The following is a 19,347-nucleotide window of genomic DNA, read 5'->3' on the forward strand; positions in this document are numbered from 1 at the left end:
TGGCGTAGACAGGTTTTATGAGGAAACTTGAACATGAAATACTTCTTATATTTTACAGATGACGAGAAGTGAAAGTGTGTGTGAAAAGTACCAAGAGGTTTGGTTCAAACTAGGCGCATACGTTAAAGTGCGTAGCTTGACCCAATGAATAAGAATTGGGGCTTCGGACCTCGATTAAATTTTAGACAACACACAGCCGTAGCTAGAGGGGGGCATTGGGGGCAATGCCCTACCTTAAAATCATAATGCCCTTCCTTAAAAATACCAAAATCCAAGAAAATCAATCAATTATGATTATTTTTTTACTTCTGCCCTACCTGTAACCAATGCTGCCCTACCTCAAATCTGACTCTAGCTACAGCCCTGAGACAACACTTCTATAAAACTTCTTAAAAGATCTGATGTTACTTCCTGGTGACGAATAGGCCATCCACCAATTAACTTGACAGATCAAGTATGGAGTATCTGTCAAAAAAGTTTTGTAGGTATAACCTATTCGCCACTTTATCAGGAAGTAATGAAACAGGCCCTAAGGATTTAATTTTTATTGTGCGAATATTTTTATCTAAATTCAGTCATTTCACTTCCCAAGGTTTGTGAACAAGGTTTATCAAATGCATAGTGAAATTCAAAATTCAATAGATCCACAAGATTACCTGCAAATTTCACAGGCTGTGGGTTCCGCTACGGAGTGAACAAACAGAGGGTGGTTGGAAATCGTGACGTCACAGCAAGCGAACCCGATAGGAAATGCGATCGTTGTCTTTAATCGAATCTCTTTGGGCTGGGATACCGTAAACGTGAAACCTTTGCGAGATCACAGGGGAAAGAAATATTTCCTTCGTTAAATTAAAAATAGAACGTCAGTGCCACTTTTTTTTTATGAAATAAGGGGGCAAATGGGTCACCTGATGGAAAGCAACTTCCGTCTCCCATGGACACCCGCAGCATCAGAAGAGCTGCAGGTGCGTTGCCGGCCTTTTAAGAGCGAATAGGGTAATAGGGGAGGGTAGGGATGGGAAGGGAATGGAATTGGGGATGATAGGGAAGGGAATTAGGCCTCCGGTAAACTCACTCACTCGGCGAAACACAGCGCAAGCGCTGTTTCACGCCGGTTTTCTGTGAGAACGTGGTATTTCTCCGGTCGAGCCGCCCTATTCGTGCCGAAACATGGCTCTCCCACGTTAAAACTATTTGAAATATTTTAACCGACTTCAAAAAAAGGAGGTTATCAATTCGATGCGTATGTCTAATATATAAAAATAAATCGGGTTTTCCTTCCTGACGCTATAACTTCAGAACGCACGAACCGCTTTCCACGGTTTTGCATTCGTTGGAAAAGTCTCGGGCTCCATGAGGTCTATAGAGAAATAATCAGGAAAAACTTTAAGAGAAAAGCAGGAAAACAGGCAAAATCATTTTATTTTAATTATATGGCAAAACAACGTTTGCCGGGACAGCTAGTATGTCATATTTCCAGAACTGCTCAATTTTCGTATATCTCAGTCTATATCAGCCTCTGAACAAAATTTCGAAATTGTATGACGGTATGCATGTTTATATGTTTGTGTTCGCATATCTCTGGAACTACCATTCCGATTTCAGTAATTCTTTTTTTGTTGTACTAGGTATTGTTCAACTTAGGGAATAGTGCAAGTTTCATCAAAATCGGTTCAGTAGTTTTGGAGATAGAGAGTTTTAATTCTCAATAACGTACAATTTTGAAGTCGGTTTATCTTTTGAAGTCGGTTTTATCTTTTTAAAATACAGCTATTATAGATGCTTCGTTTGTTTTAATTAAAAAAGGTTCCAACCTAAAAAAAATATTTGTACTCTTGCCATAATATTATTATTGTTATCGAATAGTTTCAGAATCTGGAAATGTGCAGTGAGAGGTAGCGTTGAATAAATAATCATAATTCATAATGCATGCAGGCAAAACCAGGCATTTTTAGGGATGTCGACCTTAATTAGCTCTATGGTTTCTCGATCTATATTCAAAACATTGTTCATGTATCTGATCTATAGGACTTTCATACGGCCGGCTCTCCCACTATTATTATTAGGTATTTTTTAAGCTACTCAAGTCTCAACAGATGTAAGTGCAGTTTTCAGCAAACAAAGAGTTTTTCAGTTGCCATATTATTGTATTGTATGCTATTAATTAAGTACCAGTAAAGGTTTAAATATTATTATTCGCATAAAATGTGATAGGTATTTAATTAAACTCTTCTTTAACTACTAACTCGTAAAATATGTTGCGTAGTTTAAATATTGTCAGTTTTATCGTTTTAATCCAAAGCAGACATAAAACTTATTTAATCAAATAAAATGTACACTGCAATACTCGCACATTAAATACTGTTAATATATTATGTAGTAGTTTGTATGCATTAAGTTATTCTTATTTTGTACGTATACGTATTTTCTTATTTTGCAAGTTTGTTTTTAAAGTTTTGACTAAAAGTATTTTTTTAAGTTTAAAATAATATGTATCATAAACTTCTATAATTTTTATTTTATTTAAATTAAGAGATTTATAAACTGTAATACTTTTTATGTGCGTTTAATTTAACGTTGTAAATTTTACGGTTGTATTCGAAACACAATTATTCCTAACATGGAACTTTTAGGCGCGGTTTTCGTATTTATAACATTATTTAATTTATTATGTGTGAATTTGACAGTATGTATGTTATAAACAGATGACTGTTTTTAATTTTAATTTAATAATAATTAAATTACATTTGGTTTTGTATTATCATTATTTCAAATGTAACAGTGAGTCTCACTAGTCTGACTATTATCAATTCACGCCTCCGTGGTCTAGTGGTATAGAGCGCGGCTCTTGACTCGGAGGTCGTGGGTTCAATTCCCGCGTTGGAAACATGTTATTTCCAAGTTTGGTTAGGACGATGCAGGCTGATCACCTGATTGTCTGACAAGTAAGATGATCCATGCGTCGGATGGGCATGAAAAAAGTCGGTCCTGCGCCTGATCTCTCGCCAGTCGTGTCGGTCTTCCGTCCCATGACGGGTTATGAGAGTAAAGGAACAGAGAGTGCTCTTGTGTACTGCGCACACACTTGGGCACTATAAAATTACTCCTGCGTAGCTGGCCTGGTTTCAATGAAACCGGCCACCGTCATCGAAACCAGTGTGGGAGCTATTATTATTATCAATTACCTCTTTATGAACTGCTGTATTAGTAAGCTGATTTTTATGAAAGTACCTTTCAGTCCCAAAAATGCCATTACTGTATGTTATTTCAGAAATATTAGGTACAATTCTTGCGAAATTACGGCTTACATTTTAAGTAATTATTACTTAAATAATCACACTTTAGGGTGCAATCCACCCAACCCACCCTGGGTTGGGTGGATTGCACCAGAGGCGTGGTTAAAGTTAAAGTTATGGTTATAGTTAAGGCTAAATTTAGCTTCAACTTTAACCTTAACTTTGACCGGAGAAATTGACAGATGACAGCTGGTCCAACAAGATTATAAATGATCGTAGGCGGGGGCGCTGCTGGTAAAGGAGAACTGTCAAAAATGGCGTTTTTGTATGATGACAGCGTTAGTTCCTTTTTTCGCTACGTGCATTTAAAACCTTGTCAAGCTCTATGGTTATGGTTAAATATGGCGTCTTGATGGCGTCTATTTTTGACTTTATACAAAGATTTGACATTTTGCATTGTAGTTAAAGTTAAAGTTACTTACAGTTATAGTTAAAGTTAGTTGGTGCAACCCAACCTTAGTGATCATGATTCATGACCCAATGACTCGAGACTCGAGATGCAAGTCTCAAAAACATTTTACACTTTAATACTTTGGACATATTATTTTAATGTAAAAATGTTGTCAGTTATGACTGGTAAGGTGGTTTGGGCCGTAATGTTTTATTGTTACGATCAAAGTGAGAATCCACTTTAATTAATTAACTTATCAACAAAAGAGCTAATAAACATTTTGCAATAAAAACCATTGATTCTGATCATAAAGCGTAAGTAATAATAATTATTAAATTATTACTTACGCTTTTGAGGCATATACAGTGTGTAACAAAAATAACTGATAATACTTAAGGGTGTGTTCTCATAGAAAAAGTTGTTCATTTTGACGGCCTCATTTGATGGTTTCAAGGATAAAGGTGTTTACTCTAACATCTTGTATAATCCATATACCAGCTTAAATCTGAAAACAAGTATCCACTATCAACTATATCTGTCTAAGATACCTCACATCCTCTTCACGCTTAAAAGAGATACCTATAGATTCATTAAAGAAAGAAGAACTGAAAATTATTCAGATTTCACATAATAGTTTTTGGGCAAAGTTGAGTGGGTATATTGTGGATTCATTTTATAATTAATATTTTTTTATTAGACTGTAGATAAACTATTAAATTGTGATTGGCAGGAGACATGATTCATGGAGTAATCAAGAGATTTAAAAATTTTACATTACGAGATTACGTTACAGTAATCAAGAGACCAATAGGTTAACTCAAAAAGTATCTAGAACTTTACATCAATGTTCCTTAGCTTATGATATTCTTGGTTTATAAATAAAACAAGGACCATAAACCGCCGTAAAATTGTAATAACGTTAATGGCGTTCGCTTGTCTTTTATTTATTTATTGTCTCGTAAATGTACACTGTTAATTTATTAAGATGAGTTTCAGCTTTCAAATTAATACGGACTAATAGCTCTGTTTGCTATTCTTTTATAAGCTAATGCTATGCAATGAACTGGAATAGTTTTAACTCAAATAGTTTTCTTTTTAGAATTTTTGTATTCAAGTTTTTTTTTATTTTAGTTAAAGGATTAAAGGTAAATTTTTAATTTTTGTATTTTAGTTAAAGATCTACTATGTTATTGGTTGATTGTTAGAGTTTCGATTGAAGAAGTATCTAAGTCATACCATCCGATTAAAATTTTAAACCGATTAATGTCTCGCATATTATTATAACTATAATAAGTCAAAGTGAAGTCAAAGTCAACCCTTCACGCGTTCCCCTCAGCGGGGCTAAAACGGTCGCTTTGAAGAATCATGATACGAATCATAATATGATTGCAAAATGCAACTCTGCTTGCAATTCATTTCTGTATTTTTGTACTGATTTGACATTTGTCAGTTTGACAGTTTTGGCAATTCATTTGCTGAATTAAATGAGAGGAATTGCTAAATGTGACCATTTTAGCCCCACTGTAACGATTTGGAAAATGTATGGAAACAATTTGTAGAATTGTAAGAATTTGAATTGAATTGAAGAATATACAGGGTGTTAATAAGTTGATAATGCTTTAGAGTTTAGGGTATGTAGTGGGTAAAAAAGCAGCGCTAAAATTACTCCTTTAGCGCTGCTACTTTCACAGTGGACTCTATACAAAGGACTAGACTAGCAAATAGCTCTTAGTGATAATATTGTTATATAACACAGTCAAATTAACTAGACGCATGGTGATGACGTCATTACGATGCTTGCATGTACATTCCAGTGGTGCGTCAGGTTAATGTGACCGTGTTGTACTGTATATGTTTTAAATTGTAATTTTCCATCTTTTTAGTAAAAGATGGCCCCGTGCGAGTTTCTTACGCCGGTTGTTCTCGCCGGGTTAGTTCCCGAACCGGTGGTAGGCACCGTAGTATCGACGTTCGGTAAAGTTTTTGTAAAAAAATTACTCCGAATAAAAATATTTTTGATTTGATTTGATTTTTGGACATATACCTACATACCATATCACTTAGATTTGTTACATCATGTGGTTCTTTTAGTACAAATTTTTTTTAAAATGCAGCAAAATGCTAAATAATAAATATTTAGCGTTTTGCTGTCGGTACAGAGGCAGACGGTGTATGATACGTGCAAATAATTTTATTCACCAGTCCGTTCGTGTCGCGACCCTACGCGTGATAATGAATTATTTATACCACCTAAGACATCCAAAACGAATGCAGGTAAAAAAGAAATTTCTTTTGTCTTCACAAAACGTGGCCCCTGCATAAACAATACAAATAAAAATCCTATAAATATTGAGCAGTCGTATATTTCACACTTACAAAGATCCCATAACAGAGATATAGGCGCCGAATCTGCGAAATTCGAAACAATGCGCCATTTTTTTTCGGACAAAAAATCTTTGGGAGACTTTTCGGATAAAACACGGATGACATTACGGTTTCGGCGACGTTTTTTCCTGCGGTCTCCGACGTTTTTTCATACCTAATAGTCCATTCAGCGGTCCAGTGGATAAAAGGCCAGTAATTGCAATGACATAAGCGTCCGATTCACAAAGAAGTTCGTTACGACCGATGATATATTAAAGTAGATGTGTAGTGTAACACCTGAGGGGAAATTAAAGACACCAAAGTTTTATAGGACACCAAAAAATTTTTAAGACACCAAGATTTTTATTCTTCTGGTCTTCTTGTTTTGAACGATGAAATAATAACGAAGTTAAAAAAAGACAGTACTTTGATCCTTTCTACCACTAATTCGAGTTTGTTTGATATCGAATTTGTCTCTGAAACAAAAGAAGTGTTTGAAAATTCATCAATATTCTATTTCGCAAAAAAAAAACATGATTTTATTGTCCGCGGGGAACGCGAAGCCAAAAAATCGCTTGACAATTCAAAGCCGGATGGCGATTTTTACATTTCAATCAATATCGCAGATCGCGTTATGATGCCATGCGTCGATTTATTCTCGGATTTACAAAAAAAACTAACCCTAACATTGAAAATAAATCCTGAAGAGTACATTAGTACCGTGTTCTTAAAATCAAAGTCATAATAATTTTCATACGTGCGCGATTAATACTTACTGCATTGTTTTACTTAAACGATCTAAAATCATTCAGTGGATGTGTGAAATTAGTGATTAGGCTACCCTACCTACGTTTATTTTCCATATTGCCTCTCTTCAAGGCTCCAGCTGAGATGCATTTACATGATCTATATTCTTATGACCCGGTATATTATACTTTTCAAGACTTAAATCGGTTCAACCGTTCTTGAGTTTTAGTTTAAAAATCAAAATCAAAATTGTTTTATTTTTTAATTTTAAAATAAATATTTTCAGTTTTATTCGACGTAATACCTCGATCGTGGGAATCGCAGACACAATAGATTTTCAATTGTTATGCGGCAGCCGGGTGCCGCTTGGGGATTGATGGGTTAAGTTTTTACGCAAAAATAAAACAATAGTATTTTAAAAAACTTAACCTTTTTGTTTACTCTTGAAGTTTATTCGTGAACTATTTTTTATATTATAAAGACTGCGATTCACAAAAATAAACAGGAAAAATGGCAATGAATTTTTATTATGTGGCCTAACTTTACTCGAATAAGTTATTGGATGGATAAATCAATAAAATGGGCCATTTAAGTTGGCCAGAGGTGTCAGCAGTCGGTCGTGCAATTCGACTTTATAAATCACATTGATCGTAAAATAGAATCAGCTTATTCTTGTAGAATTAGCCGATTCTTTTTTTTAAATTAAAACATGACTGAATTATTATTCGTCGCTGGTGCCATTTTGAGTGACAGCTGCTAAGCATCCCGATGGAAAATCATAATCCACGCAGGTCTCACCAAATTTTTCATAAATTTTAAATGCATGCATTGGTACTATCGATAAAAAACAAAATTTTATTTTACAGATATTGCTGATATAAACATTTGAAATAATATAATTCTTTATCTATATATAATTCTTTATATATATATAAAGTCAAAAAAGATTTTTCGACTTTAACTTTTATACACCAGTATAAAAGTTAAAGTCGAAAAATCTTTTTTCATTACAATTATTTATAGTGTGCTATTAAAATAGATATTAGACTTCTGGTCAGCGCATAAAAGATTCAATGCTGGCTAAAATATGACCACTTCAATTAAATCCCGCCAAACACAGCTTTGCAATTACTTTGACAGCCATCGTGGATTAATTACCTTTGATACTTTTACTTCGCCTATTTTTAGTAGACCACACTGTCCTGATGAACTCATAAAGTTTTTTGTGCCGTCATAATATCTCTATTGACTTTATTGTCTTTATGTAAATTTTTCTTTCGTCGTCACAAACGTGAACTTTATGCTTTATTTCGTTGTTTTATAGGGCTAGTTAAACTTATATGCTTATAACAATTTTAGGTATGAATTCTAATAAGCCGAAATAAATTAAGTAAGTTAGTATGATTTCTATCCCGGGTAGGCCACGATGCGCTAGGTGTTCCAGCGCATCGTCGCGGAATGTGGAACGTGGTGTTTCCACGAGTGGAGCCCAAAGAGGCAGAGGTGGTGGGGCTGCGGTCGTGTATCACGCGTTTCCCGTAGTCCCACCTTAAGGAGCAGGAACACCGTTGGGGTTTTAGTGGGTAGTACCACATACCTCGGTGGTCCTCCCCAGGACCCGGGGATGCGTAAATGCATTCCCCCAATGAAAAAAAAGGTATAATTTCTATGGAAGTAATGCTAATATTTCTATTGATTAAAATAGAAGTTATCATTCTTTTGAATAGATTAATATCTCGATCATGGGAATCGCAGACACAATAGATTTTCAAATGTTATCATGCTACAGCCGGGTGCCGCTTGGGGATTGATGGGTTAAGAAATTATTCCAGATGTTGGTCGGACAGTTCGTCTTCCTTGGACCTTAAGTTTTCTTATTGTCGTCATATCCTTTCTGAGTCTATGGCCGTTATCTATATTATGAATGTCATCAAAACAATTCCAGCAGTTTAATCGCGAAGAAGTAACAGATAGACTTCAGATTTACCTCTGTGCTTAGGTAGGTACAGCTATCTCAATATTTTGCCACCCCCCAAATCAGCTTTGCTCCAACACTTAACTTAAATAGTGTACAAAGACGTAAGTCCCAAACTAAACTTAAACAGTAAACTCTAATTACATTATAAAATTTAACGATAAGCGGCAGCGGTAGTTAAAATTTACCGTGAGTTATAATAGCAATGACAGGCAATCCCGTGATGGTTATAGGATCATTAACGATACAGCATTTTCTAGGCCCACGTAAATATATCATAATGTTTTATATATTAATAAAAATATATTTTACGCCCCTTTATTATGCCACTACGTATGAGGGATTAAGCTTACGGGGTTCTTACCCTAACTAACAGCTATTGTTTACTTTAAACTTCAAGCATAGATGGTTATCAGTAGTTATATATTTATATATCGCTTTTGGTAATTTTCGTAGAAACGTTATAAATTAAATGACTTTTAGATTGTATTTATGTAGTTAAATTAAGCAGGCTCGTGAGTTGTTATTGAATGTGGTAAAATATGGAATTCAGCACAGATACGGTTGTTTAAAACGATTGAAATATATTATTCTAATGTCTTCAGAAAAAGTTCAGAAAAATTAGCGGCTGATTCTGTGTGTGAAACATGCAAAATATATAAAAATTTATCCAAATACCTGGATGGATTTTCCAATGGACCAATGGATTTTCTTCTCTCTCGCACTCTTTGTTGGTCTATGCATTATAAGTTTATGATAAAAACTATTCAACGTCCGCTTTTTTAATATCCCAGACAAGCAGACCTTATATTTGCTGTGTAATTAATATGTTTATTACTTACTAAGGTCTAAGGGAGTATTTTTTGTGCTGAAGGCAGGTTAAGTAGCCCTGATGTCAGTGCGACCCTTGAGGATCTATAATTATTGTGACTCCTTCGAATTAGAGTACCGTCCCCAACCCAATGCTGCTCATGAATTGAACGATGTGGTTGGGGTTGGTGCCACGAATTTCCTCTGTAGATGAGTATTCGTAGCGACCAACGTGCCTGTTTCTGCTCTGTGGTAGAGCAGGACAGTCAAGGAGGAGGTGTATAGATGTCTTATCCTCCTCGCAGAATCTGCAAGTCGTTAAGCTACTAACACCTATTCTGTTAAGGTGCTTATTGAGCTTGCAGTGCCTTAAGGGAGTATACTAAACTATCCTAACACAGCACAAACATATTAAAATAATTAAAACATCAACATCAAACTAAACTCAAACACGAAGTGTCCACAATGTCTCAGTTACGGTGAACCGAGTTGGCGAATATTCGGGAACGCAAACACCAGACAAGACTGTGTTTAAACTGCAATCCATTACCGTAATTAACTGCAAACAGCGACATCTGTATCGAAAATTGCAAATGATACGTTGTATTCTCCTTGTAGTTTCAAGGGAATAAATTGTTAATGTCCTTTGAAAACGCCGAATGACAATGTAAATCGATTTATTATAATCGAAACGACTGGACTTGGTACAAAATTTTATATTTTGGACATTTTATATTTTCACGCCTTGATTCGCTGTTTGGAAAACAATGTTAAATGTTATAATAATTACATCCAATCCAATCGTTGTGGATTTAATCGCATCTAAGTATATTTAGTTTATCAGTTATCACAGAGCAATTTTGCTTGGAAAACAAGGTTTTGTGTGTGCTAAGAAAATTATAAAAAAATCGGCCAAGTGCGAGTCGGATTCGCGCACGTAGGGTTCCGTACCATTATAGAGCAAAATTAGACCAAAAATTGTGTTTTTTGTATGGGAGCTCCTCTTAATTTTTTTTTTATTTTATATCATTATTAAATATTAAAGTACACATATAATTAGGGGCTTCAAGTGTTGCCATTATTGATATAGTGCAAAAAAGGCCAAAAAGATCACGTTTGTTCTATGAGAGCCCCCCTTAAATATTAATTTTATTTTGTTTTAAATATTTGTTATTACAGCGGCAACAGATATACACAATCTGTGAAAATTTCAGGATTCTAGCTAGAGTGGTTCTTGAGTTACAGCCTGGAGACAGACGGACAGACGGATAGACGGACAGACATCGAAGTCTCAGTAATAGGGTCCCGTTTTTACCTTTTGGGTACGGAACCCTAAAAAATAATTTTATGGAATGAACCATTTTCTTTGTAATTACGATTTCATATTATGTTGAACAAAAATGTTGTATGTGTAAGTATATTACCACTTTATGTAGGTTAGGTCTTAGAATTTTAGTTCTTCCCCTTTGTTACTTTAATGTGTGTTAGTGAAGACGTGATTAAAGCTTCATCGTGTATGGGATACTTAATTTCAATTTAGCTCTCTACAGTCAATTGATCACCCTTGTAAAATCTGCAAATTATTAAATGTCAAATAAACACTGCGTCGTCAGTTAAGCCCATTTAAAAAGAGCATTAAAATTTAAACAAAATTAATAATATGCAATTATGAAACACCATTTGCAGCGCCATATTAAAAACACACCCCTTCAAAAAGAGGGTTAAGTACTTTGTACGAGCTGCCTCTCCAGTTTATAACAGTAAATAAGCATTTATATAAGTACGCCAGTGTCAAGTGTATGCATTATTATGTAGATAGATTTTGAAAATGCTATGCTGAGAGGTATTCAGACCGTTTCGCATTTTAATGTTTTTGTAGTGTATTTTATACATTTCTGATTACTATTTAGTATTTGCAAATTTGCTACCCTGTATTTTGCTAGTTTGAGGAAAGTTTTGGTAAGATGGAGTACTAAAGTTAAATCTTTAATACAAGTTATATTTTAGGGATATTTTGCACATCTGTCGCAACGTTTCAGCTTAAAAATATACCAAATTAAATACTGTAAAGTTCCAAAATTATATCGCCAAGGCAAAGTTAATATACAAATAAGAGAGTAATGTTATATCTCATCAAATTGAGTACATTAACGTATCCAAAGTTGAGTTACTTTAATGAGAAATATTCCGTTAACTAAACACGGAGTGATATCAGATGTATTGCAATTAAAAGTGGAGAACTTATAATGAGAGTTTGATCAGACCTCCTACTATGAGATCTGGATGATATCGAGTTTTCTCGAACTCTTGAGTGTCAGTTTTTTCCTTTCCTTCCCACGCGTAAGGGGCTTGTTATACCTACCAAGAAGAATGGAGAGACAGTGGCGACAGCAGTTCATTGGTCGAAAGCATTATTTTTATTTTATATTCACAGAAAACCGGCGTAAAACAGCGCTTGCTCTGTGGTTCGCCGAGTGAGTGAATTTACCGGAGGCCCAATTCCCTTCCCTACCATCCCCTATTCCCTTCCCTTCCCTCCCTTCCATACCCCATTACCCTCTTAAAAGGCCGGCAATGCACCTACAGCTCTTCTGATGATGCGAGTGTCCATGGGCGACGGAAGTTGCTTGCCATCAGGTGACCTGTTTGCTCGTTTGCCCCTTATTTCATTTAAAAAAATCGCGGTTCGCCGTAGGTAAGAGTAATTAGGCCCTACGCTTTATTTGTATGAGATCAGAACAAACAGTTTCCCTATAATAAGTAAACATTTGTAACTGATAATAATAATTAGACGCTTTATAATTAACATGCTCAAGATTATAAGTGACAAAAACTGCTCAGACACGGCCGCGGCACGCCGACACCATTCCTTGACTTTCTCACATGAGAATATGCTTTGGTTTTGGTATAATTCGCCTATCTAAATCAATAATAATGAATTTTGGAACGAAGTTCCTTATGGCGCGTTCGGCGTAAAGGAGGCTAGACAGAACGATATTTGACCTCGACACTTTTTTTTAGTACCTCCATAGTAGGGGCAGAGGGCGTTGATAGTATTCCTGTGTGTCAACTAGATGGCATTTTTGAGAATAAACGACGATCCATTGTTAGTATTCCTGGGCGTCAGTAGATGTCGTTTTTTAATATTTTTTTGAGTGTATTTATGATTATGTATAGGTACAGGTTTTTTGAACATAAGAAATAACTTCGTTCCATTAGGATGTCCCTTGACACCTCTCAAGCTCATCAGACTGGACTGATTTGTCTCATTTTAGTCTTGAAATATTCGTAGAAGTTCAGGGAAGGTTCGATACGAAGTTTTGTGGAATAACTAAATGACAATGTTTACGTCTTAATATATTGTGCCAAAATGGTATCTAAATGCATTCGGGTATGCTCTTGGTAGGGGCAAAGAACACACCTTATAGAAATGTAAACATTTCTGAACATTTGCACGGTGTAATTAAAAGTATGATTTATCGCAAAATATTAAGTTATCCCCTAAATAAAACGAGGCGTGGAAACAAAATTTACACATTGATTTTGTACATATGAAATTATTTGAAAGGGCTTATCTCGCGTACTACTGGAGCAATTTTATCTTATTTGGCACAGATAAGAAGTAGGCCACGTGAAGGATCATTTCATAGGCTATCGATTTTAATATTTTTTTCAGTGGCTATATATTTTATACCCGTGCGATGCCGGGGCGGGTCGCTAGTTGCATAATATATAAAGTGGCGGCCACACTGCAGCTAAACGGAGAGATTAATGTCACCAACTGACGGCGGCACATTAAAAGAAAATTAACGGAATTTGATGTACGGATTATACGAGTACAAACTCACACTTAATCATTTGTTGAATGCGTTTTAATATTATGGAGGGATGGAACGTGTAGATGCGATTCAAAAATTCCTCTGGGAATAAAAACATTACTCGATGAAAAAGCTGGTTGTATTGATCTGTTTGATCATAGTGATAGTAGAAATGGGAAAGAAAAAATCTGATAGATTTTAATGACATATTGACAGATTTCTTTTTTTCATCTTCCGCTGTTTGTATTCTTCCGGACCTAAAAGACCAATTTTCAAAAATATTGTAACAATAATCAATGTTGTATTATTGATTCATTGGCATTTCCTTTTACTAAGGTTACTACAAACTTTTATGAACAAACCCATGGACCCTCCAGAACGAATTCGATTTTGTCGAAGGCAATTTTCACAATATTTTTAAAAGCACAAAACACTTAATTCCCCAATAACAATTTTGCCCCCTCGAACAAAATTATAGTATCATAAAACAATGATTTAGAGACGGAACGCAGCCTTATTTCCCCATTATGGGGGAGTAACATGGTTATCTAGGTATCTATGAGCTGATTTGATAATAATAATGCAGGAAATCAGGGGGCGAAAGGAGGGCGTGAAAATGTTTATACACTTTCATAATTTCAAGGGGAGTATCGAGGGCACAATGTACATGTCATGTACAGTATACCAAAACCTAGTTATATTTGGTAAAATAATCATAATTGAATAAATGTTAGAAATATTCTTAAAGCGGGCAACAATATCTTTATAATGCTTTGAAATATTTTTTATCAACAATGTTTGTTATTTTTACTTAATGATGAGTTATTCGTAACCGGTAGTTTTATTTTTATAAAGTATTATATAATTATTAATGATAATAATTTTGAAAAGGATAACGAAAAATGTATACCAAAAAAGTAAAAATTAACATGAATTCTAAAAACTTTTAAAACACTTGTTCGGGAGCAGGAGGAACTCTTCAATGAAGTTCTTTATTGACTTGTTGATTACTACGTTTATTGTACGAAAAATTACAAAATTAATGATTTATTAACGTGAGGACAGTTATATTAGCAACCATTACGCGTTCAGCGTTGAAAGGGAGTGAAGTTGCCCCAGATGCGGCGCGGCGATGCGGGTGTCGACGTCACGCTGCTGCAAACTGCGCGGGGTTCACGTCACTGCTTCCGTTACGCCACTCTTTCGCTAGATGGCGTTATCGACCATCGGATGATATATTATTGAACATACCGGCCGCCTTGGAAGAACCAGGATCTTCCAACATATTCGTCTTCACAGTTGTACAGGCAGCGGGCAGATCTTCGAGAAAGACCGTCGTATAATACCGTGCGCTGTACGTATTTCAGCTACACGGGATACTCCATCAGTCCCGGGGAATACTTCTGTTACTCGTCCCAATTTCCAGTTGAGTGGTGGAGTATTATCCTCTTTGATAAGGACCAAGATATTAGGTGTGATGTCCTCATTGTTTTCCTTCCATTTTGTTCGTTGCTGGAGCTCTGAAACATATTCTTTAGACCATCGTTGCCAAAAGTGTTGTCTAATTTGCTCCACACGTTCGTAGCGTCCCAGTCTCGTAGGCTCGATCGTCGTGAGGTTCTCGCAGGCAGGCGCAGTCAGCGGTCGACCGATCAGGAAGTGTGCTGGAGTGAGTGGGAGGAAATCGTCAGAATCTGAGGACAGAGGGGATAAAGGGCGGGAGTTCAGAACAGCTTCTATTTGCGTTAATACTGTTTCAAACTCCTCGCGTGTTAATTTAGCATTACCGAGTACGCGTCTCAAATGGTACTTGCAGGACTTGACTCCTGCCTCCCATAACCCACCAAAATGAGGACTATAGGGGGGTATGAATGTTAAACGAATTTGGTTATTAGTTAGAAAATCAGAAATATCTTTAGTTTTATTAAAAATTGCTGCCAATTCTTTTTCAGCACCCACAAAATTTTTCCCGTTGTCTGAAAATATTTGGTACGGCTTTCCGCGTCGTGCTATAAAACGATTTAATGCTAAAATATAATCCTGCGTGCTCAAGCTACCTACTAATTCTAAATGTATTGCTCTAGTCGTAAAACATATAAATAGACAAATATATGCTTTAATTAATTTAGCACCTCTGCCTTTACGATCCAGTATGAACAATGGGCCCCCATAGTCAACTCCACACTGTATGAATGGGAAGCTGGGCTCCAGTCGCTCAGTAGGTAAGTTACCCATGAGAGGAGTCAACGTTCTCCCTTTCATTCGTTTACATATGACACAGTTATGTACTACCTGTCTAGCCAAATTACGAGCTCCTAAAATCCACCACTTTTCACGCATAGAATACACTAAAAGTTGAGGTCCAGCGTGAAGGAGTCGTTTGTGTTCATATTCACACAATAACCTCGAGAAACGATGTTTATTACTTAACAATACCGGGTGTTTCTTTTCATAATTAAATCCAACCGCGTTAGATAACCTTCCACCTATACGAATTATATTAAACTTATCTAAAAATATATTTAAGCCTGATATTTGTTTATATAATAATTTATTAGTTTTATTGTTATTTTTATTACTATTCAACGGTATTTTATTTTTTAACTCATGATATTGCTCACTAAAACATTCTTGTTGAACGAGCCGCGTCAATGCATCGAGCGACCGCTGCAGCTCGTCTACTGATAACGGACCGGTTAAACGCGAACCTATACTGCCGCGCGTATTTACTCGCGCGTTATTTATAAAACGCAATAAATATGCACAACTTCTTTGCAAACGAATAAATGACGAAAATCGTTCAAAATCAATCAATGAAGTAATTTGAATGGAATGTAAATTAATTGTATCAGGCTTAGTTTCGGGTAAATCAATAGATAACGATTCAATATTAGTATTAAAAATTGGCCACTTAGCCACAGGTTCTCGTAAAAACGTAGAGCCACACCACCAGTTATTATTATTATCATACTTTAATGTGTCTAATGTAGAACCTCTCGTTATGATATCAGCTGAATTTTCCGTGCCCTTAACATGCCGCCAGATGGTATCACCGGTCAATTCATTAATTTCGACGACTCTATTTTGTACAAACGTTTTTAGTAGATGAGGTGACATACGAAGCCACCCCAGCACGATTGTTGAGTCAGTCCAAAAATAAACCTTATTAAAATTTAAACATAAAGACTTTTTTATTTTACAATACAATTTCGCACCTATTAAAGCTCCGCATAGCTCTAACCTGGGAATACTAACAGTCTTTATCGGCGCCAACTTACTTTTAGCGCACAACAAATGCACAGAAATAGGTACAGTAGTTTCACAATCATTGTGGCACGATCTAACGTACGCGCACGCACCGTAGGCACTTTGCGACGCGTCGGTAAAAATATGAAGTTCTATATAATTACCGCGAACCACGTAACGAGGTATTTTAATATCGCGTAAATATTTTAAATCTGAAAGAAAGCCTTGCCATGCATTCGTAATATTTTTAGGAACTTCGTCATCCCAATCTAGTTTATGTAACCATAGCTTTTGTAACAATAATTTAGCTGTTATTACCGCAGGCGCGAGTAAACCTAAAGGATCATATACTTGTGAAATTGTCGATAATATTACACGCTTTGTAACTACTGTATCATTATGTGTGATTTTAGTTGTAAAATAAAATTCATCATTTTTTGTACACCAACCTAACCCTAACGTTTTTGACAAGCGATGTTCACCGACATTTAGGTCTTTACACTTATCAGCAGAAACGTCATGACTAAAAGTCCATTTATGTAACGGGAAACAACCCTTTTTTAAAGTTGCAGATATTTTATTACACAACTGTAATAACGAGTCAAGGTCGTCGGATCCTGTAAAAAGGTCATCTACGTAAAAATTATCCTTAATAGTCCTGGCTACTAAATCATCATCACATTCTAAAGCCAATTGTTGTAAGCAACGCATACTTAGAAAAGGAGCCGACGCAGTACCATACGTAACTGTGTTCAACTTATACAATTGCAAAGGTAAATCTCGACCTTCCCGCCATAATATTAATTGCAGGACACGTTGATCCTGTTCAACAAATATCTGTCTGTACATCTTCTGGATGTCGCTACACACCACATATTTATACTGCCTAAATCTAAGTAATATAGACAAAATATCATTTTGTAACGGTGGACCTACATGTTGTATATTATTTAATGATTTATTATTAGACGTATTCGCGCTCGCGTCGAACACAACACGCAATTTAGTAGTGACACTATCCTCTCGGTAAACACCATGATGAGGCAAGATATAATGCGGTTTACTTAGTATATCCGGGATATCCTTTGATGCAACTGGAGTCATATGACCGAGTGCCTCATATTCCCGCATAAATTCAAAATAAAGCTTTTTATAGTTAGGTAAACGATCTAACTTTCTTTCCAGGCATAAAAAACGATTTTTTGCCATAGTGTACGAGTCCCCTAACAATTCGGGTGACTCCTTTAAAGGAATACGAACGAAAAATCTACCAAACTCGTCACGTTTAGTAGTCTCTGTAAATAACTTCTCACAATAACGATCATCATTCGACATGATATTTGGTAAGTCAGTCAATTCTTCTAACTCCCAAAATTTTTGCAATTGATTATTTATTTGAACTAAATTACATTGAACTTTTTCAGGTTTAAACGACTTATTAATATGAAGAGGGCCAGAGATGATCCATCCTAATTTGGAATCGTACAAATATGGACCACTGCTAATTTTAATCTTATTATTATTTAAAAGATCCCAAAATATGTCCGCTCCTAACAATATATCAATGTCCGACGAAACGCTAAACGTAGGGTCCGCGAGCGAAACATGTTTAGGAATCTGTATACATTTACAGTGAACGTCTAACGAAGGTAACTTCGATGTTATACGAGGAAGAACCCAACATTGAATATTAGTATTAAAATCATTAACTTTTGAACGAATATTTATTTTACAAGTGTGAGAACTTTTTGAAACGCTTTGTCCTACACCTGAAATATGAATTGTGGACTGTATAATAGGTAATTGTAAACGATTACATAACGATTCTGTAATAAAACAATTTTGACTCCCATTATCGAGGAGTGCTTTAACTGTATGATAACAATTATTTATATCGGGAACATCTATAAGTGCCGTTGATAACAAAACCGGTTGCACAGCGGCACTACACGTAAGTACATTGCGCTCGGACCGTAGGCCCTGCGCATCAGCTGATTTGTTTACGCTCGCCGACGGATGCAAAATAGTCGACGTAGATGCAGCTTTACCTACGCTATCGCTGTTATTATTATGAAGTAATGTATTATGATTATTTTTACATATTTTACATGGGCCGTACGAACACTCGCTTATTGAGTGACTATTAGAACGAATACAATTTTGACAAAGTCCTTTATTTTTCACAATTATATTCCTATCTTGCACAGACAAATTTAAGAATTTTGGACATGAGTATAAATAATGATCTCCACCGCAATTAACACAATTACGCCTAGATTTATTATTTTCGGAGTTATGTTTATTAGAACTTGAATTAGAAACGTATGAATGTGTGACAGGTTGCGAGTTTATGTGATTTGATTTACTTATATATTTTTTATTAAAATTAGAATTTAACTTATTTGTATCACTGTAATTATGCTTAATTGTAGAAATACCTTTATTATTACTAGACTTTATCATTTCTAACATATCCGCACGGTTTCTTAAAAATTCTAACAGATCATTTAATTTAATGTTATTTGAATCATTCTTAGACACGAGAGTACCTTTATAAGTTTCCCATTCGCGTTCAGTTGACTGATCAAGTTTAGATACAACAAGATAGACAATTAGCGTGTCCCATGTATCCGTCCGCTCGTTCAGTGATTTTAGTGCACGCAAATTACGTAATGTTGAGTCTATCAATTTTCTAATTTG

At 35.6% G+C, this 19,347-nt stretch overlaps 1 protein-coding gene and 1 long non-coding RNA gene across 5 annotated transcripts; one reads left to right on the top strand and one right to left on the bottom strand.

Annotated features, from left to right (window-relative positions):
* Nucleotides 1–14,504: 14,504 nt before the first annotated feature.
* On the bottom strand, nt 14,505–18,077 carry LOC121733766. 3 transcript variants are annotated; one of them, XM_042124118.1, is made up of 3 exons: nt 15,693–18,077; nt 15,189–15,262; nt 15,022–15,095 (listed from the first exon to the last, which is right to left on the bottom strand). In XM_042124118.1, exons 1-2 carry the CDS (start codon nt 17,980–17,982, stop codon nt 15,201–15,203), a joined length of 2,352 nt encoding a protein of 783 aa, XP_041980052.1. In that variant the 5' UTR covers nt 17,983–18,077; the 3' UTR covers nt 15,022–15,095; nt 15,189–15,200. The 3 variants fall into 3 exon arrangements, with proteins under 3 accessions (XP_041980050.1, XP_041980052.1, XP_041980051.1); XM_042124116.1 differs by having other exon boundaries at nt 14,505–15,095; nt 15,189–18,077; XM_042124117.1 differs by having other exon boundaries at nt 15,063–15,262.
* On the top strand, nt 16,726–18,360 carry LOC121733768. Of its 2 annotated transcripts, XR_006036609.1 has the most exons (4): nt 16,736–16,844; nt 17,220–17,420; nt 17,833–17,990; nt 18,072–18,360. It is a non-coding gene; the product is annotated as an uncharacterized LOC121733768 (long non-coding RNA). The 2 variants fall into 2 exon arrangements; XR_006036610.1 differs by lacking the exon at nt 17,220–17,420 and having other exon boundaries at nt 16,726–16,844.
* Nucleotides 18,361–19,347: the final 987 nt, after the last annotated feature.

Source organism: Aricia agestis, chromosome 14, assembly GCF_905147365.1.
Source record: "Aricia agestis chromosome 14, ilAriAges1.1, whole genome shotgun sequence".
NCBI classification, from domain to species: Eukaryota; Metazoa; Arthropoda; class Insecta; order Lepidoptera; family Lycaenidae; genus Aricia; species Aricia agestis.